The 22,230-nt window shown below is 37.7% G+C and overlaps 1 protein-coding gene across 12 annotated transcripts in view; it reads right to left on the bottom strand.

Annotated features, from left to right (window-relative positions):
• Positions 1-22,230, bottom strand: part of DOCK9 (dedicator of cytokinesis 9) — a 377,316-nt gene that overhangs the window by 231,735 nt on the left and 123,351 nt on the right. For 5 of the 12 annotated variants that reach the window (XM_037151680.2, XM_037151682.2, XM_053665377.1 and 2 more), the window contains exon 1: positions 7,180-7,422. The exons of the other annotated variants lie outside the window; for them this stretch is intronic. In XM_037151680.2, the coding sequence (XP_037007575.2) occupies positions 7,180-7,302 (123 nt within the window). In that variant the 5' untranslated portion in view covers positions 7,303-7,422. Of the gene's footprint in view, positions 1-7,179; positions 7,423-22,230 lie in introns of those variants that run through there. 12 annotated transcript variants of the gene reach the window in all.

The raw sequence follows: 22,230 nt of genomic DNA, 5'->3' as shown, positions 1-22,230 counted from the left end.
TATCTGGGAATGTAAGCCACATTGAACGCCCAGGCTCCAATGATCTCACCAAGGAAAAGAAAAGGCAGAATCCCTTCCTGAAAGAGACTTATTTTCTCTCTTAAGAATATTAAAAATATCACAAAATAGTAAATCTTCCTGAAGAACCAGGTTTGAATCCTGGAATACATATGAATGCCATTAGGTAGTACTTAATTTACTTTACCAATAAATATTTCAAGGATGTGATGATCTTTGCAAGGAAAACCCAGCTTCACACAATAAAGTCACACAATGATTTCTCCAAGTGTACTACAACCACCACAGGTGATGTTATGGTTTCAGGTGTGGCCGACAAGGAAGAAGTGGTTCTGATAACAGAAGGGGTGCTGGCTAAGAGGAAGAGAGAGAAGGCTTCTGACTTTGGTCACCTAAGTTTGCACTTCTGTACTCAAGCATTCACATAAAATATCAGGTAATATTTTAATTTACATTAAAAAATAGAAGCACGGTTTAGTGGCACAATGCCCACATAATATTTATTCAAGTAGGTTCCTTTAGGTGATCCTTTATTACTTTTTTTGGCAATTCATCACATTTGGATATTGGAGGCTAAACCTCTGAAGGCAAAAGAAGGAAGAATAAAAGAGAATCCTCATCAGATACAGTCTTTCCTTGAAGCCCTTTCTGCAACTGGTTTTTGTCAATATATTCTGCAAAGGGTATGGAAAAGCAAAAACCACCCCCCCCTCGCAAAACAAAGTAAAAAACAAACAAAAAAACCAGAGGAGGGGTGCAGTAGCTTCCGCATTTTGTCAGAGATGAAATAAAAAGAAAAGGATATAAAGTATAACACAGGGAATATAGTCAATAATACTGTAATAACTATGTATGGTGCCAGGTAGATACCTGGTAGATCCCCCAGGACATATCAGGGGGATCACCTTCTAAGTTATATATAAATACCTAATCACCATGCTTTACATCTGAAACTAATGTAAAATATTTAATATCAACTGTAATTGAAAAAACAAAACCAAAAAACCATGGTTCCTGGTAGGCATACCTTACCACCCCCCACAGCCAATTAAGTGAGGCAGAGATGCATAATTACTTAACATGCTAGAATAACGATGCCGTGGTGGGCCAAAGGAGTACACAGTCTGTGGGAAAATGCAGGGACAGGGTATGAAAAGGCTATGTGGAGGAGCTGACATGTGAGTTGAGAATCAAAGGACAAAAGGAAATGGTCAGGCAGTGAAGCACATACCAGACAAAGGAAGAGCAGGGCCCAGGTGTGGAAGCATCGCCAGTGGAAAAATACAGGGCCCAGGACAGGATGAATTTGGGAAATGGCAGAGATGAGGACAGCAAATAAGTTCAGGGACAGCCTCTAAGGGCCATGCTTTGCCTTCTCTGCACAGAGGAGACATTTAAGCAGGAAAGTTAATAACTCTGTGTTTTGAAAAAAACTGTCAGGCAGCATGTTGAAGTATAGCGCAGAATAAGTAAAGACAGAACGCAGTAAGTTGACCTGGGCAGTCCAGATAACTTTCGGAGATGAGGTGTCTAAATGGCGGACACTACTATCTCCATCTTACAGAATCATAATCTTGGCTTAGAAATGTCGAATGTTGTTTAATACACACAGAATGCAGATCCCCGCTGCAGCACACACTTCTGTTTCTCCCTTGGTAGTGACAACTCTCAAGAGCAAGGAGGTCCCAAAACAGAACTACAGATCAGCTCCTCCCCAGGAATGTGGCAAAGCTATCAAAGACCTGTCAGTAAGTGGCACATCCATTGTCTGGAAATCAAACACTAAAAACTTCTAAAGCTTCAAAACAAAACGTCACTCTAAGAGAAATGTAGGACTAGCTATATTACCTTACAGGGATATTTCAAACTTCTGGAAAGTTGAGGCTAAACTATAATTTCCAAGTTTTTTCAGTTCCAAAATTATACTCATAGTGAAATGTCATTTGTAGGCTCAAGCCAGGGCTTCTTGCCTCTCTTGTGTAATATTCCCTCCTAACTTTTATTTATTTCCAGCTTGATCAATGCATTTCACCTGTGTTACTTATTTACCTTGAGTGAAAAGTCAATATCCCCTATTTTGCGGCAGCTACAACTCCAAAATTCAAACAATTTTGGATAAACTAACTTAGAATCTAAAACTAAATTCCAGAATCTTGACCTGACTCCATCACAGGTTATTCTGTGATCAACACTAACAATGATCAACACTAACAACCCTAAAACATTAGCCCCTTAATAATCTCTAAGAGGAGACCTTAGAGATTATTACTACATGCTTCTCATTTTATGTATTTAACAGGCTTAAAACAGTGTCTAGCATAGAGCAAATCACTATATATTTTTCCCATTTTATTATTATGCCCCCCCCAAAGAAAAACAACTGGCATTACTTTGTTATAAAAAAAAATAGTAACCAGACATTCTGCCTCCGTACTGATGACATTCATGAGCAAAGAAACACACAGGAGCCAGGTGGATTTTCCTATTCTATACAAGCAAGAAACCCAGAAGGTAACAGTGACTCAGCATTGTGATGATGAGATGGTGATACAAGATATGGAAGCCCCTTCTCTAGGATAGTTTTCCACGCTGGCAAGGTTATTAAATTCACCCTAATGCTATTGAAGCATGCACTCTCCAAAGGTTCCTTCCACCAACCAGTCCACAAAATATGTGTGCAACTTTGGGGGCCTCATTCATGCAAACTGTTCATATGAATATTTAGGGGACCCTATGCCTTCTGTAAAGCCAGGCTAGGCTTGTTTTAGGAGCTCAAAAATTAAGGATGTGTCCTTTCCTGGAGCTGATGATGATTTAAATGTTGTCTGCTTTAGTGGAAAAGGATGGGTGAGATTAACACTCCTCTGTGCCTAATAAGCACCACGTAAAAAGTATTTCTGATGAACAAAGCCCCTCCTTACCCAGACTTTACTGCTTGGGGAGAGAGGGAGGTTGCTGGTTTCACTCACCTGCCTCCCCAGTGCACTACACAGTAAGTCTGACAAATCTCAGTGCTTATAAATACAGGTCTGATGAATGAAAGAATAAACAAATTAAGGAGAAAACCAAAAAGCACAGGGAAGGCTATGGCTCTAAATAAGTACAATTTCCTGGTTTTTTTGTCACCTGGGAATGTCACTACATAAACCTTGCAGGAGCATCTTTCCTTCACCACTCAGTATTTTAAAAATGAGAAAACTACTTATTAAGTATCACCAAGGTATTTCATATGGTTAATTATTTCTAAAGACATCTATAAAGATGTAGAAAAACCCATAGGGCTAAAGGACTTTAAACATATAATTTAGTTAACTTAATCACAGACACCCAAAGTCTTATACTATAAGGGTGTCAAACTCATTTTCACCGGGGGCCACATCAGCCTCATGGTTGCCTTCAAAGGAGCAAATGTAATTTTAGGACTGTATAAATGTAACTACTCCTTAATGGATAAGCAAGGGCTTGGCACTGCCATTGGGTAAAAACAAGGTGCCAGGCCAGATAAAACAAGGTGGAGGGCCAGATTCGGCCCATGGGCTTTGAGTTTGCCTCCTGTGTATAGGATATTGGGAAGACCATGATCATTGCTCATAAGCTTATACTTCAGGATTTCTGTCTTAATTCACTTCTGCTATTTCTAAAGTAAAGAGAACTTCGGGGAGAGAAAAACTTTTCCCAGATAATATACTGACCTGTCCAACCAAAGGCCCAGTCTCTTCATCCTACCTACAACACATTGGCACACGTGCTACCTTCTCATGTGGCCAGTTAACTAATCATCTGTTCATTCAAACACCAAAATAAGAACTCAGATTCATTTTTTAACACTTGAAGATCTCAGAAAATAACATAAATAGAAAAGGTGTCTCTTAAAAGAACTTTTCAAAAACTACCTAATGAGTATATCTAACACATGAAAATTCAGTTTTCTATCTTCACATCCTTCAACCTTCAAAATTCCTCACATAAGACCTGTGCTGCAGTCTTTACCTGCCTCCTAAAAGTAACTCAGTTAAAGGACAACACAAACGACACATCTCCAACCATTTCTACTCTTTGAGGCCACACCCTTTTCTTCTAAATTGTTGGGCAGTTAACAATTAGAATAAATTATTTCCAGGAATTACTTAGAGTTGAGCCAGGGGGGTGTGGGGCGGGGGGAGGCAAAAATAGGGATTCAAATGTAAGCAGGGTAACTAACTTGTAGCCATCAAGAATATCCCAACTGTTCCCCTATTAGTCACTCACAGCCCACAAAGGCATTTTTCAATGGGGTTGGCAGTGAGCCTGGATAGGAACAGGGAAGTTTCACCATGTACTTCCTTCCCCGCTTACAGTCAAAATGAAAGGACAAAACCTACATAGGTGCCTATAAGTTGAATACTGCAGCCTCTGAAACTTTATAATGTCCAAACACATACTTCTCTTAGAAATACTCAATAACTTTACCTTGCACAGAACAAGCAGCCACTACTAAGAGCAACCTTAACCTTTGTCTTAACAGAAAAGAAAGAAACATCATCGCCAATGAGGGCCTGGAGGAAACTTCTAATAGAAGTTTTATAGAACAAGTACTTCTGATTTATGTAAGTGCTATAAGCTATATTTACTAGTACATTCACTGTTAGTCATTCACAGCCCACACGATCATTTTTCAGTGACTGTACATTATAATAATTGCAAAGAATTAGAATCAAATTGAATAATCATTGAATTATGATATAGCCATAAACTGAATAATATGCAACCATTAAAAAGAATGGCATAAATCTGTATGTAGTGGCAAAGAAAGATGTTCTTGATATGTTGAGAGAAAATTAATGCAAAATCTATAGTATTAGCACATTTTCCAAACACACACACAAATACAGTGTTATGTTTTTATATGCACAGGAGAAAAATCTAGAAGTATATATACCAGGTAATTAATAGGGAGCACTTTTAGAGAATAAAGGTAAGGGCACTTTATTTTTCCATCTGTCTATGGAAGAGAAAAGATCTTTTTATACATCTTTCTATTTTTCCACCTTTCTACTATTTATATTTCTTATTATATGTATTAATTACATTTATGCTTTCTAAAACTGTATAGTATTTCCCCCCAAGGAGTGATTATGTACATAAATAAAACCGGCAGAACTTAATTTCAAAGTGCTATGTCTTGAATAAAGTTAAATGTTGCAGCCCTCACCAGGTAGCTCAGTTGGTTACAGTGTTGTCCCCATATGCCAAAGTTGTGGGTTCCAACCCCAGACAGAGCAGATATAAAAATCAACCAATGAGTGCATAAATAAGTGGAACAACAAATTGATAATCCTCTCTTTCTCTCTCTCATCAATAAAAATAAATTAAATAAATAAACATTGTAGACTTGGGAATTCTCAGTGAGCATGTGAGCTACTGAGGTAACGAATAGCACTACAAAAATAGATCTCATGGCTGTGTGGGCATACTTTTTGAAAACCGTCCTCGGAAAAAGTTTTACTCCAAGCAGTGTGTTGAATTCTCACTGCAGGCAGTAATAATCACAGATAAGGAGGTCTGTCCTTGGGCAGAGGCCCTACTTAAATACCCTTGCTTCTCTTATCTGATATTAGCTCTTTGTATCTTGCTTACCCCATGGAGACAGAACTTTCCCCACTGCCAAAAGCTCCTGAGCCCTGATGAGCATCCCCACCAGGTACAGCTGCAGCCAGCATACCTCATCCATTACAGTGGGGAAAACCTCTCCATGGAAGTAAGTGCCTGGAGTAAGATTTGACCTAAACAAATAACTGGGATAGGAGGGGCTGATTTTGTTGTTGTTGTTATTGTTATTGTTATTTTTGAGCACTAGAAAGATAAACTTTTTTAATGTTCACTTGTGGAATTAAAAAAACCACACAGTACCTTTCTGTATAGTGTAATCATCTGGACAAATATTTCTATACATCTGAAGAATCACTGACAAAATCTTAAAAAGATTTTTAAGAAGATTCACAAAGGAACCCAAACCACACAATTTCCTCCAATTAAATCTATTCAGCACATAAGCAGGTCAGTTACTCAATAGATAAATGAACTATTGTGCACCAGAAAGAATTCCAAAATAATGAATAACATCTCTAAACAGTATTCCAGGGTAGAGGCCTAAATCTTTCTGATGAAAGCCTACAGTGCAAAAGCCCATTACTGACTTTCTCAGTTCATGGTTAGGAATATAATTTTGAAGTCAGTACAATACAAGGCAGTCTCAATGTCAGAGGAAAGCAGTTTAATTCAAATTAAATCATTATAGGGAACTTTCAGTTCAGATTCTTAAAGATATTCATTGAAAATTAAGTTAATTAACCAAACACTTTATGATAATGTCGATTAGACCTCTATTAAAAAAAAATTACTATATAAAATCACTAAGTACTAGTTTCAGAATCCCTTTAACAGCTCATTTGAAAAGCTCAACTGTCCCCTTTGCAGTGTCTGTTGGTGATTTTATGCAGTTTATTTTTTAAAAATTATGTGACTTCATTGTACTAAATAAACTCTGAGACAGCACAAACTACTCATTGATCCTAACAACACGACCGTTCTTCACATTCCTCCCTTACAAAGTCTACTGAAACACGTAAATTTATCAAACTGCTATGAGTTGAGCTAATGTTAAGAACAGAAACATTTCTATCAATTGGTTAAAAATATAGGTTATTTCTTACTCTGTTCAAGGCAAACCTGTTAAAATGAGTAAGACCACATGTAACTTTAACAGTTATGTTCCTTAAAAGCCCCCAATGTCATCCTCCTCATTTTCCCAATAACTTAAATGCATAATGTAAAAATGTTTTAATTTTGCAAAGGACATCTTTTTCAACCCTACAGAAGGCAATTAAAACATTCTTCCCTGGGTATACTGCAGCGAAGTGGGACATAATTTTGAACAATATATGGTCGTGTTATACAAAGAAGCCTCCTGGAAACCACGCTTACCCACAAAAGGTTAACATATCTTTCCTCACAAAGAAAATCAAAATGGAACCGAAGACAATCTACAGGAAAAGAGAGTTCTCAAGAGACAGGCAGAGCAAGTTTTAAAATCCCACAGAAGGCAAGAAGGCACGAAGCATGCACACAATTATAAGCACTGTGTGGGGAAGGCAAAAGAATTACTGTGGATGTGCCCCTTACCATCACTGGCTGTGGGCTCTCTGCTTCCACTTCTCCCTGAGATGCGTCCTTGCGCTGCATGGGGCACTCGATCACCAGCTCCTTTTTGATACTTCTACTTGTCCTGCATTTATCAACCTGCATTCTTGGCTAAAAATGCAAGTCAGAAAGTCTGCAACTTGGACAGCTGTTGGACCCTGGCTCTGCAAGACACACGCATGCCAGTGGCCAGAGGAAGGAAAGGAAGCTAGCTGGCTTCCCAGGCACAAGTGGTCAGCCCCACTGGCTGGGTCTGCAGAGCCTGCCAGGGTGGGAGGGCATGACGGTGACGGCCAGCCTTCAGGGGTGTTACTACCGCTCACGAAATGGGAGGGTCCCTCTCACAGGCCAGAGGAAAACAAATCCTGAACTGTACAATAAATACACAGTGTACTGCCTCTCTGTTAAAGACCGGCCTCATTGTGTCGGCTCCACGTAGGGTGGGCCAGATGGGCACAAATCAAAATAGTACAGTGTTTAAAAGAAAACCAGTCACAGTTAAACTCCTTCATAATTATTTGAAGTAATTGCTTCAAATATGAAGCTTGTGGAGCTGAAAAGACAGCCAGATCATCTAGATATTCTAAAATTCTTAGTTTTTTTATGCTTTTTCTTTGTATTATGGCTAAACACCAAAGGCTGGCTGATGATCAATGCCAGCAAGAGAAATCAGCAAGGGATTCCAGAGCCTGCAACCTCGTGGCTGCAGGTGTCAAGAAAGTTTCTATCTACACGAAAAAACTTAGCTTACATGTTATTTTATGCTGGCAAAACAAAGTCATCAAACAATTTCATGGGAAACCATATATCATGGTAACTGTTCTTATTAAACAGAATGTTACTTTAAGTCCATCTATAGTCAGGGTGTCTGTCCTTTCAAGCAGTGCCAGAGGTGGTTGGGAAGGCAAGATGAATATACAGCATAAGTAACAGATTAGCATAATTAACAGAGATTTACACAAAGCACAGGAAAGTAGCTGAGTCACCATCCCATGGTTCACTGGGGATGGCACCCAAAATGTGTTTTCCCAAAAGCCTATTTTCATTATTTCCTCACAATAACAGTAATTTTTAAATCATTTTAAGATCATCTCTTAGGGAAAACTAAAACAAGTTTTAAGGGATTTATTTTAAAGTTACACAGAAATTGACATTAAGATAGGATTAAATATTAATCTGTACTTCCTGGGCTGCTGCAGTGCTTCTCCCAGTTAGTTACTCTGCTTATTTTCTTGAAATCAGAGGATTTAGTTACAGTAGGTAATAGAAGTAATAGAAGTAAACAAACAATGGAAATGGGTGTCATTTAGCAACAACAGGTGCCATAAGGTACACTACCCAGGGAAATGTATAAGCTATCACATAAGATACAGTACAAGTCTCCCACTTTCCAGGCAAAGTAACTGGCTGGGAGGGCTGGGGTGCGACATGGGGAATGAGGGAGCTGAGATGGCACCCAATGTCCATCTATTTTCCTTTCTACCAGGACCTCTATCACTTAAATACCAGCAATTCTTCTGAGTGTGGATATTAATTGTGTAATGAGTCACAAGGGTTCAACAAGTCTCTAATAAAAAATTAGTAGTTTCTATAATATTTTTTTACACTACCTAATCTTTCAACCTTGGGTAATCTTCCAAGGTAAATATAAACTCACCAAATCTGTGTTTTAAAATAATATGATTTGTGAATTTAAAACTCTATCTTTGTAAAGTTAAAAGAGGGTAGGAAAAAACCCCCAAAGCCTGTTACATAAATAAATAATGGAAAAACAGTTAAATTAACACTTAGAAATGTTCTATGAATCAGAAGAGGCAAGGAAGGGGTAAGCCACAGGCACTAAACAGACACACTAAGCCTTAGGAAAATACAGCATAACCAACAACCCAAAAACCTTTTTGAAATGGCTTGAGAAGTTCTAAATAGCCCAATTCTTCCTTACATCCCCATCATCATTAAAGCCACCAGAAGTTCTGGACTTTGAGAGAATGCTATCCTATTTGTTGCATCAAAGTACCCTGATATTCTCTAGATAATGAGAAGGAACGTGGGTTGTGTATTTTAGGAAATTAGAGTGCCCACTGTGTCCCAAGCCCTGAAGAGAGAACTTTTTTAATCTTCAAAACAACCCTATAAAGTAGGTAACATGGTTATTCCTGTTTCACAGATGAGAAAACAGATGCACAGAGATTTTATGTATGTGAAGAAGGTCACACTGCAAGCAGTGGCAATATGGATCCAGTGTACACGTTATGTTTAACCCATAATACTGTGCTGAACCAGCTGTTTATTCGGACTATGCCAACTGCTAAAAAGCGCAAATATGTAAAAGCTACTGATCAACAACTAAAAATAAAGTCAGCATGTGGGTTTAATCCCATCAAGATAATTTAGTGAAAAGAGTAAAAACATAAAATGGCATAGCATAGTCCCTGGTTCATTTCATAATAATTGCTGTTATTGTTGATGTTATCATAGTCTGAAGTTGCTTATCTTAGTCTTGAATTCAGGACCTTGGATATTGTGTTCTAAAATAACAATTCTACCAACTGCTATTTCAAAGGAGATTTTGTAATGAGTTGTAGCAACACATTACAAAGTGCTTCGGCTATTTAAAATCAACTGTTTTTCCCTCTTTGCAATTCAACTATGACAACTGCCTTCAGTCATCTTGAAACCCCTGTGCTCATGCCACGAGCCAGGCATCTTCTTCAAGTTGTTCTATATTTTTCAAAATTTTGGCAGTGAATTTATATTTCTTTTGTAATCAAGGTAAAATTTTTGATTTGGCTCTGAACTTCCAAGTAGCCAGGAAAGAAAGGGAAACATGATCAGTTCCATAATTCATATCATCAAAAGAAGAAAAGATATCAAGCGGTAAGGCAAGTAAAATTTTTAGAGTTTCTCACACAGACACTTATATAAAAGGAGAACTGATTAATGTACTAGACAAGGTTCTCAACATATTTATAGGAAATGCAGCAGCCAAATTCACACAGCTTTCTCACCACCATCTCAGAGCACTATATTTAAATTCAGGAGACAGGAGAGCAGTTCTCAGAGCACCTTCAAGTAGGTCCAACTTATGGAGAAAGGAAATTCTAACAACCTAGATGAATGGAGGCACTACTGTTAGCCTTCCTACTACCTAACTTCTCAGGCAGTGTAAGATGTCCTTGTTATAGTCTGATCATTTAGAATAGACCATTAACTCCAGAACCTAAACCTCTGAGAAGGATGTGGTTTCTCTAGGGAGTTTATGAGATCAGTGTCTGAGGACAAGAAAAATGACATCTTGTGTCACAGCAGCCACAAGAGGAAATGCCATCTTAGGACAGGAAACAGGTAGCCAAGGTTTCCACCATTTCAAAGAACAACATGTATGCATATGCTGGACCTATGAACTCAAATCCACTAACATCTACTGAGCTCCTATGACCCGGCAACCTCAAGTTCTTTCACACACTAACTTATTTAACTCTTACAATAACAAACATATCTATGAACACATATTAAGGGTATAAAGTTTCACTGTCAAAACAAAGTGGAGTAAACTCTGTGGGGAAACAGGAATACTTCGGGATGGAATGAATGCTCCTGTATACAGGTTTCAGTTTTCAGATTTTAATATGCATGAACATTATTTTTGAGGTTAGGTACACAAAACTATAAAAACATTATGAGAAATTCAGAGGATTTTTTTAAGGGAAATTTTTTTACTATAAGGAAGGCAAACTTTAGACTCAAAAGCCCCCATATCTCTCTCTGCCCTCCCACTGTACAGTGAAGTTCCATCACATTCTGAAAAGCAAGGTGAAGGACCTTCTCACCCAGAGGACTCCCTATGTGCGACTCAAAGCGCAGTTTAAATACCACCCTGCTCTATGAAATCCCTTGATCCTCCTAGCCAGATCAATTAACTCCTCTTCTGTTAAACTTTTGCTTACCTCTCTTTTTTGGAGCTTTTCACAATCCAGTCTTTTACTAAGTTTGTACATGTCACATTCTTAATGAGATTGTAAATTCTTAAGGGCAGGGACTATCTATATTTGGTGACATTTGAGTACCCAGTGTCTTTTGTATTGCAAGTGCTCAAAACATATTTGCTGAACTTAATGCTCATGCCCATTTCTTGTTACTGATTATCTTTAGCTTGAAAGATAAATTTAGTAGCTGTAAAAATATGCAAATATTTCCATTTGTTAATGGCCCAAATTAAGGCAGAAGCATTCAACTGTTTGTAAACCAAAACCCAAAGAATCATTTACTATTAATTAAAATGTTCCTTTCTCCCAGCCAAGAAATATTATACTGAATACTTGCTAGTCATTTTTTGAGACAAATGTATTCTTGGAAACAGTACAACTGAATCTTTAAGAAATACAAATAAACTTGTTTTTAGCAATGAATTACACAAAATTCGAAACTGCATTTTGCTGTAGATAATAACTGTATAAGGAATAACCATACACAGAACAAATATCTCAACATAATGGAGCTTTTTTACCCACCTATTAGGGGTTCTTGGCATATCAGAAGCATACTTTAAATATATCAATTACCCATGGCTGGTGTGGCTCAGTGGATTGAGTGCCAGCCTGCAAACCAAAGGACTGCTGGTTTGATTCCCAGTTAGGGCACATGCCTGGGTTGCAGGCTTGGTCTCCCATTAGGGGCGGTGCTAGAGGCAACCACACATCAATGTTTCTCTCCCTCTTTTTCTCCCTCCCTTCCCCCCTCACTAAAAATAAATACATAAATCTTTAAAAAATATGAAATAGATCAATTAACTTTAAAGGTATATACATATATGTTAGAGAGTTTAAGGTACATATATAAGGTATGTCCAGAAAGTATCCAGCCATGTGCCATGAAAAATAGACACATTTATTGAAACAGATACAAGATAAAGGAAATGTTGTACAAGGGACAACGATGCCTCAGTCCTCTTCAAAGTAGGCACCTTGGGACCTTACACAGTTCTTACAATCACCATTAGCTGTCCTGTCAGATTTTCCAGAATCTCATCAACAGTCTAAAATCTCTTTCCTTTCAAAGGTGATTTTAGTTTTTGGAAAAGCCAGAAGTTGCAGGGCACCACATCTGGGCTGTATGGGGGTGGATTCACCTGGACGATTTGATGTTTCACCAAAAACTACACAAGATGCGATGCTTGAGTGGGTATGTTGTAATGATGAAGCTGCCTAACATCAGTTGTCCATAGCTGTGGCCTTCTGACTCATCCAAAGGAATGTTTAAGCTTAACACAAAATTCTGATGCACATTCATTGTTCTACTAGCTCAGTCATTTTAAATGCAACAGCCACACAGTACACAGGCTTATCCAATGGCATCTACCATGCCCACTGACGAGTACAGTGAAGTCATCATTGTTCACGCATGCACATTCCAGCACACTCTCCTTGGCTGCCAGGTTACACTGATGTCACACAAACCATTTTTTTCATATTAGCAATGGTTGGACTTTTTCCAAACAGGCCTCACAAATGCCTTTAGAGTACATACAAAGTATATTTAAATATATAAAGCATAAAGATATATAACATACATATTTTGGAAAACACCCTTAAATATGTATCTTAATATTATATATATGGCTCTAATCTAAAGTAATCATTCCTTCTCTCTTAATTTGGGAAAAGTTAAAACTATAGGTAAAAATTATGAAAAACTGCAAAAAGGTAATGACTAAATATTTTCCACAGTGTATTATTACAGGTCAGCTTGCTGGCCAAAGAAAAGAAAAGGTACCAGGAAAATGATTTTCCCTTCTGAGAAAAACAAAAACATTGTACCTAAGAGACACAAGAAGCAGAAAACAGAGTGGGACAGGATTAGAGTCAACACTTGCAAGGAGTGAAGTGATAAATATTATAGTTATGGCAGAGACAGGGTAGAACAATGAATAGAGAATAGATGTAGGGACGGCTGTAGATGAGAGAGGAGAGAGGGTCTCACATCAGACCCCTTGGTGTCTTGGAAGAAGTAATATCAAAAAATACATTTTTATATAAAGTCTGATGCTCACCTCAAATAATCACAGAAATGGAAAAACATACTGTCATCTGGTCTAGTGTTTCTTAGACTGGAATCCAAGGCTGAACTTGGGGAGAAAGTGGTCCATGAGCCCTCTAAAATGACATTCAAATGTTTGTATGCCTGTAATTTTCTTGAGAAGCCTTTGGAATTCATCTAGTACTTAGAGAAGGAACCAAGTGAAGATCTGACTCAGTTCACAAAATAAAGAAACTAAGATCCAGTGAGATAACCTGGAGAACCACCCAAGTTATGGGATACAAAAACTCTTCACTTCAACAGATTCAATTATATCCAAGTAGAGGTAACAGCAATTTAAACACCAAACCCCAGTTAAATAAATAAGCATTAGATGGCAATCAGCATCATCAAAACCTGTAGTCTACTTTCTTGTTGACAGATGGCCAGATCAGCAAATGGGTCATTACATGAAGCCCAATGCCCAGCGGACAACTCGAGGCCAATAATATATAACCCCAAAACAGGATAAATAACAGAACCAATACAAAGTATATATCTTGAGAACTTTTAATGACAATGAGAAAAGGCCCATAATTAAACACACATACAAGACCAAAAAAATGTGACTTCTGATTACCTCTGGTATGTGAAACTATCAGTAATTTTATTCTCTAAACTCTTGCTTTCTAAAAATTTTCTTCCAAAGTACTTATCACTTCTACAGTCAGAAATAAATGAAAACATCAGATTACTAAACAGTGGCATAGAAAAAGCTCACACTGAGGTCTTAGCCTCCACCATGCCACTCAACAACTTTGTGATACTTTAAAAGTCACTTTGCCTAAGTCCTACCTTTCTGGGTCCTGTAAAATGAGGGCTTAGATGATAAGATCTTAACGATGACAATTGGGAAAAAATAAGTCACCTCAATGGCATAATAAACATTTCCAAATCATATTGCCCTACTACACACAAAAGAAAAACATAAAGACTAAAAGTGGATATATTTCTAAATGTATCACAGCCTCATTTCCAAAAGAGCAGAGGAAGAGCTGAGAGGCTGGCAGACAAAAAGAACTACAAGATGTTCTATTGGTAAAGAAGAGTGTTCAGAGGAGGCCCACTACCCTCTTTACACAGCTCTAGGGTAAGACCATAGTGCTGGAACAGCAGTGGAAAAGCCCTAAAGAAGGCTTTGTTTCCACATGAAGAAACTAAGATGGGGAGAGTCCTTCTGCTTCTAGAGATGGCTCTCTGGTACTGGCTGTGTGAATTTAGGACAGTGTATTTACCATTCTGGGGGCCCCAGTTCCCACATCCAGAAAACATGAATTATAATATCCACCATTATAATCCTAGCTAGATTCTGTTCACCCCCCAAGGCCCATTGGATGATGGCTATGTCCCACTCTGTGGAGGAACACTGTGTAAAGCCAATTCAAAAAGCTTCTCAGTAAAGACAGCCCACGGTCACCTGAGACAGCCCCTTTTCCTGCTTCCATTTTTCCACAGCCTCTATCACCATCAGGCATTCTCTATGCTATTTTTCTTATTTGTTCAATGTCTGTCTAATCACAACTTAAAAAAAAAAAACCACCCAAGAAGTTCTATGAGGACAGGGTTTTTTTGTCTATTTGCTCACTGTTCTGCTCCAGGTCCTAAAACAGGATAGGTACTCAAAAAACATGTCTTGCATGAATTTACTGAAGGGCCAGGATCCCCTCAGGCTGAACACAGAGCTTTTACACTACAGATACCAAGAGTTTTCCTGCAAACTATAAATTTATTTCAATCACAATAATGATAATTCAGCCAGCAGTATTACTTATTTGTTTTAGAGATGGAAATTTACAAAGCCAAGGAAAACATAATGTGCCTGGGATTTTTCTGAGGAAACAAAACTCCCAGACTGAGTCACCAAAGCCTGGCCTGCCTCACTGCCTCAACCTTAACTGGAACAATCTCGGCATGCTTTATCACCCCTCCACACACTCAGTACTGTGTATGCGTGTGTGTGCGCAGGTAACTGGCAGCAGACACTATGCGTACTTTATGTACTGTGTCCACAGTAGGCAATCCATAAAGATTTGCTCATAGAAAAAATAATGAAACTGCCTCATATTGGTTTGATTTATCAGAGACCCAACCTTCAAAGGAATTCATATGGAGCAAAGTTTTCTAACTTTCCTCAGTACATGACAGATGCTAAGTTTAAGATCCAGAGAATACACACTTGGTGAGAAAAACAATCAAAACCTTAAAAAAACACTAAAATGCTTCTTTCTACATAAAAATGCTTTGTTCAATTACAACTGGAAGACAAATAATGTCCATTTTCCACTTCTTCCCATATCCACCCCCAAAGCAATCTAATTAAAAAATGCAAATAACCACCCTCCAAATTTACGGCTTTTGTAATATCTTTCTTTGTATACATGAAATTCACTTATAGCAAATCCCATCAGTGTTTATAAGGCACAACACCAGTGAACCATCTAGATTTATACATGATAGAGATGGGACAAGCTGGCAGAGGTCACACAGTTCTGACTACTCTCAGGTATCAGAGTTAATGGCCATTAGTTACCTAACATAGGGAAAGAGAGAGGACAGGCTTGCAGGAAAATGCTGGATACCTACTTCTGCAAAAAGAAAAATACCCCAGGGCTACAAGGAGAAAGTTGGCAAAGGGGGTTGTGGACTCTCCACTAGCACCTCTAAATTAATTTAGTTTATACTTAAAAGACAATGATCATTTACAATAATACCAGGTTTCCTAACAATAACTGGGAAGTCCCCTCTTTTAAAAAGCATTAGATCATGTCCCTTCCATAAGATGAACTCATCAGCAGCAAAGATGATGTATCACTTCTCATCCTACTGCCTAAATAATGGCCTTCCACTTCTTCCCAGTTCATTGTGACTGATTTCCTATGTGAAATTAAGAGACTGCCAAGGAACAGAAAAAAAGCCAGAGTTTGAGGGGACTCGAATGTTATTCCTGAGCAACACATCCTGACAAGTCATGCTTTCCCCCTGAGTGCCTGTAAAACTATGTAACTAAACTAAACAACCTTCTTCATAGATACTCTACAATGAAGGTGACCAGAGTTGGAGATACAAACAGGTAGGTGGGGAGGGCGAATGTCAAAGTAGGCAATCAAAGCTTCCCTGCCAAATCAAACCACACACATCATATAACTTAGAAACAAACAAAGCTGGTGACAGAGATGGTGAAGGAGTTGCAGCCACTGTTGGTCCTCTACTAAAGGTTGTTGAACAGTCCAATGTTACTTCTGTTACATTTCTAAAGTATTATATATGTGACACAATGGGCTTCCGTTTTTCCCTCTCAAACAAGAGGAAAAAATGCTTCCAGAAAACATGTGGTTAAAAGAGAGAGTGATGTTTAATCAAGCTCTGAAAACTGGACCAACAGTGGCTAGGAATATTCCACAGGCCCATCCACAAAGAGATGCCAGGTCTTACAGTCCTCTGTCTATTCAAAAAAAGGTCAAATAATTACAAAATAGAAGAAGTTTCCAATGTTACATAAAATTAGCATTTAGGAACTCCCCAGGTACACAATTCCATTTACTCTTTGCCAAGACTTAAATCTAGAAATTAATATCTATGTATGTACTTTTTAAAATTATAACAGTCATAGAGGAATTTCAACACAGAAGGGGAGAGAGAGGAAAGGGAAAAGAATGAATGACTTGAGGTACGGCATTTGAAAACATTTCCAAAGCTCCTACTATGTGTTAGGCACTTGACATGCATACACATTTAACATAGATTGATTTAACCCTTATAATCAAATATATAATAACACTATAATTAGGCATTTTTGCTTCTAAAAATTGGTGTTAAATTAAATAGCTTACCCTAAGTTTACACAGTTACTATATTTTGGACCTATGTTCCAATATTAATCTTAAACCTGGTAATTAAATCAATCACAATATCTTAAGTTTTACTTCAAACAATTTTATCTCCCTTTTGAATGTGTAATTCTTTAGGGGAGCCACAAAAAAATACTGGAGAGTTTTCTAAGGGCTGAAAACATTAAAATGAAAAATAGTAGTAAATAAAAAGCAAAAGTTATCAATAGTGGTTGTGTTTGAAATAAGGAACATAGACTTTTATTGTCCCTACTTCCACTTATCTATATATTTTAAACTTTTCTTAATAAGCACAAACTACTTTAAACTGAACATTTTTTTAAACTTTAAAAGCCACTTATCACTATCTGGGAAATTTTTAAAAATAATGTCCACAAAGTAGTTCATGCACACACAGCACAGGCACTGCTTCCTCCAGGGCTGGGACTGGTGGGGAATAAGTGAGGCACTTAATTCTGGAACAGATTTTAAGAAAGTACTAAAAAGTCAATAATCAAAATAAATAAACCTTAATGAAATACTCAAATCAAAATTAATAACAAAAAAGCTATGATAAATCAAAATTTGAAATAAAGATAGAATCATTATTACTGATTTTTTTTATACCCACACTACAATTTGGCTCTGTTCAGCACGGACTTACTCTGTACCAGGCACTGTGATACACAGTATATTTATTTCTACACATGATGGGGGGACTCAAGAGTTAGAAAAATTCAGTTTAGGCAACAGCTAATAAGCTTAGTAATCAATGCAATAAAAAGCTATTTTTCCAGGAACCGAAGGTATAACCCACCCTGACTCCAGACCATAAACAGTTCACTAGCAATCAAGATGGTATCTGAGCCAATAAGCTCCAGGGCTAGATGTCCACTGCCCGGGGCACAAATAAAGACCACAGGCCAGGACCACCTCCCCCAGGACACAAATGAAAGAATGCTGCAGCTTTTATCTGATTTTCTCCCTGAATTGTAACCCCCTTACCTACAAGTTTCTTCTTATAAAAAGAATCTGTTTAAAATGTAATTTAAGACAGGCTGTACATACCCTGCCTTACCAGACTGTGGGCCATCTGAATAAAATGCCCATAAAAATTCAATCCCCGTCTCTGCTTATTGGGTCTGGTAGTATGTCAGACAGCAGGAAGAGGAGCTTTACTGGTTTCACTCCAACCCTGAGATAGTTACTCTTATTTTACAGATGAGAAAACTGAGGCATGGAAGTTATAGTCCAAGGTCAAAAGAGCTGTCATCTGAATAAACACCTTTAAACAGATTAATAAAAGTCATTTTTGTTTGCCTTGACCATAAAGATAAAATCTACATCAATTTTTTAAAACTGGTCTACACACACAAAAAAAACTGGTCTACAAATGACCAGATCTCCAGATATCATCCACAACTTGAAAGATTTAAAACTCAAGCTCAATATAACTTCTTCTTCTTCTTCAGAAAATTAAGTAACACAGGGTCAATTTGGGCAAAGGATCCAAACCTCACTATATTGAAACCTTTTTTATTTTATTGTTCACACATAGGTGAAACCTGGTAGTTCAAAGAATGGAACAGAGTGAGGGAAAGAGGAAATGCAGAAGATGAAAGCAAAGACTTTCCTCTCATTTTAATTTCCCAAAGGAAGGAAGAAACAAAGAGTAAAACCTGGAGATCTGGCTCCCAGAGCAAGGCAGTCCCTCCATATGCCAAACTGTGATTACTGCCCTGTGACAACCCCCATCTCACAGCCTTCAGGGTAATGAGGCACACAGATGCCCCATGGTCTCCCCTGTCCTCTTTGCACCACCACTGGTCCTGAGCTTTATGCAAAGAACACTGACTGTATTGCTTCCTCAAGCATTACCTTCATGCCTCCAGAAATGCTGTCCATCAACCTTAAATGTTACCACCTCCTTGCAGATTAAGATCTGTCAAATGCATGCTCACCTCTGTATTATAAAAACTCCTGGAGTTCCACCAGAACTTCTGAACTGGAATCTTGAGCTGAGACCCAGGCAGCTATATTTTTCATAGCTCCCCAGGTGATACCTATGCTGAAGTCTTTCATCCATCTACATCTGAGAATCACCATTCTTGATTTAATAAATTAAAAGATACAGGAAAAACACAATTTTAAGCCCAGATCCAACACAAGAAAGCATAGATGCATTCCCTGGTATGTCTCTGCACAGGTATGACAGAGAGGACTGTATCTGGCTGAAAGTTGAGGGTGGGCTAAGAATGAGACCAAAATGTTTACTATCCTCTACGGGATCTTAGCCTTACTGAAAATGCCATGGCAGGTTCTGACTCACTGATGACTAGTAATTTCGATTTAGCTGGACTTTTTGGAACAACATAACTTTGTGGGTGGGTTCTTCCACTAGAATTATCCTTCACCCACCTTCCTCATTTCCACCCTACCTCTGCCAAAATAAAATGCCTTTTAAGTCAATAAGACAGGACCTACAAAACAATCCAAGCTCCACACATCTCTCATATTGTTAAGGGTGTGACCATGTAATTGAATGCTTGCTTAGCAGGATACTTTCCTAAAGATAATAAAGAACAAAACCCACCCTAGGGTTTTGTTACCTAGAATCCCTTCACAAACACCTTATTTGTTTGCCAGCTGAGTTACATGATCTCATTCAAGTTCACATTTCTGATCCATCTCCCTAACTAAAAGCAATGAAACAATCTGTTTAGAGGAAGGCAACATGCATTTCTAAGGATTTCCTTTCACTCTGCCATAAGAGAAATGACATGTCAAATTTACATCCGCCATATGCATCCTCCACAAGTCACTGGTATTAAGCCAGTAATGGGGGAAAAAAACTATCCAATATTACAGACTTAATGTACTATTATTCTCTTTTAAATAGAATCTCTTACTCAGAAATACACATTGGATTAATATAGCTTTTATAAGCTTTCCAAGTCCCTGATTTAGGACTTACAGAAAAGCCACTAAAATAAAGGAAAAAATCTTAAACAAGTTTTGTTGACAGCATTTTAAAACTGAGACTATGTTAACAATGTTCACATCTCGTTTTGAAATACCTGGCCAATCCTACAACATGTGTTCATTCATTTTTTAAAAATACAGGATTCTAGATTTACTGCAATAGAGTTATATCGACCAAATGTTTCAACACAGCCAGCTCTGCAGAGCTCATGTGCAACATCCAAGTTTCTACTTCTGTGGGGGCACAGGTCCATTAAATGAGAACATTAAACTATCTGATGGTCAAGTCTTTTTGGCTCAAACTTTCTACAATTCAATGATACATATTAGTTCCATAGTTAATTAGGTTTGCTTTATCCTTCTTTATTTTTAGGGGTTTTTTTAATTGCATTCTTCCATTACCATTTAGTCCCCTTATACCCTTACACCCCACTCCCTCCAGAAATCACCACACTGTTGTCCATGTCCATGAGTTCTTTATCTTTTTTGCCCAATCCCTCCATCCCCTAACCTGCCCCCATAGCTGTCATCCTGCTCTCCATCTATGAATCTGTCTCTATTTTGCTTGTACGTTCAGTTTGTTCATTAGATTCCACATATGTGTCAAATCATATGGTATTTGTCTTTCTCTAACTGGCTTATTTCATTTAGCATGATGTTCTTCAGGTCCATCCTGCTGTCACAAAGGGTAAAATTCCTTTTTTTTTGTACAACCAAGTAATATTCCATTGTGTAAATTGTCCCACAGTTGCTTTGTCTAGTCACCTACTAATGGATACTTGGGTTGTTTACATGTCTTAGTGATTATAAATAATGCTGCAAATGAAACAATGGGCAAAGGACCTAAACAGACACTTCTCCAAAGAGGACATGCAGATGACCAATGGACATATGAAAAGATGCTCAATGTCACTAATCAGAGAAATGCAAATTAAAATCACAATGAGATATCATCTCACACTTGTCAGAATGGTTATTACCAATAAATCAACAAACAACAAGTGCTGGTGAGGATGTGGAGAAAAGAGAACCTTTTTGCACTGTTGATGGGAATGCAAACTGGTGCAACTACTGTAGGAAACAGTAAGGAGATACCTCAAAATATTAAAAATGGATCTGCCTTTTGACCCATTGCAATTAGAAGGTCCTAATCAGAGGTCCTGGGCAAGAGAGAAGCCATGGATGTAAGGAAGCTAACTTCCTAAATCATCACATGAAAGACCACCTGATCCCACTTCGGAGAATATATCCAAAGGAACCCAAAACACTTATTTGAAAAAACATAAGCACCCCTATGTTCATGGCAGCATTATTTACAATTGTTTTATCCTTCTACTGTGACACTGATTTTGTCATACTCTGCAACCACACTTAATAACAAAACATTTTAGAAACTTTCACTATGTCACTACATAGTTAAAAGAGCCAAGAGGAATGTTCTCCTGTGTTTATACATTAAGCCCCCTGCCTGCCCAATCTCTCCACAATACTTCTTAACCACAGGGCACTGTGTGAGGACTGGGAGGTAAGTAACACACAGAAATGAGATATAAGAAATGCACAGCATAGGGTGGGGAGCAAGACAAAAAGATGTAAAGAAGTGATTTCAATACCAACTGTGGCAGGAACCTGCTAGACCTGTGCTGTCCAAAATAATACCCACTAGTCATATGGGGCTACTGAACATTTGACATTTGTCTAGTTTGAGACATGCTGTAAGTGAAAAATACACACTGGATTTCAAAGGGGTTGTAAGAAAAAACAAAGAATGTAAAATACCTTATTCATAGTTTTTTATTGTTTACAGGTTGAATAATACTTTGAATGCCAGATTAAATAAAATATATTATTAAAGTTAATTTCATCTGTTTTTATTTTTAATTTTATTTTTAATTTTTAATTAAAATTAAAAATTTTAATTAAACTTAAACTTAAAATTAAAACTTAAAATTAAACTTAAAATGAAAATTAAACTTTTTTTTTTTATTTTTTTTTATTTTTTTTTTTTACTTTTTTTTTTTATTGATTATGCCATTACATTTGCTCTATTCCCCCCTCCCTTCCCCTCCACCCTGCATACCCCTCCCCCACCATTTCCCCCTTTCTTTCATGAACATGTGTCTCAAATTCTTTAGATTCTGTATTTCCC

This window comes from Artibeus jamaicensis, unplaced genomic scaffold (genome assembly GCF_021234435.1).
Source record: "Artibeus jamaicensis isolate MK-2021 breed Jamaican fruit bat unplaced genomic scaffold, CSHL_Jam_final contig_410, whole genome shotgun sequence".
Taxonomy (NCBI): domain Eukaryota; kingdom Metazoa; phylum Chordata; class Mammalia; order Chiroptera; family Phyllostomidae; genus Artibeus; species Artibeus jamaicensis.
Note: the sequence above shows the minus strand (reverse complement) of the source record. Positions and strands in the feature narration are given on the sequence as shown.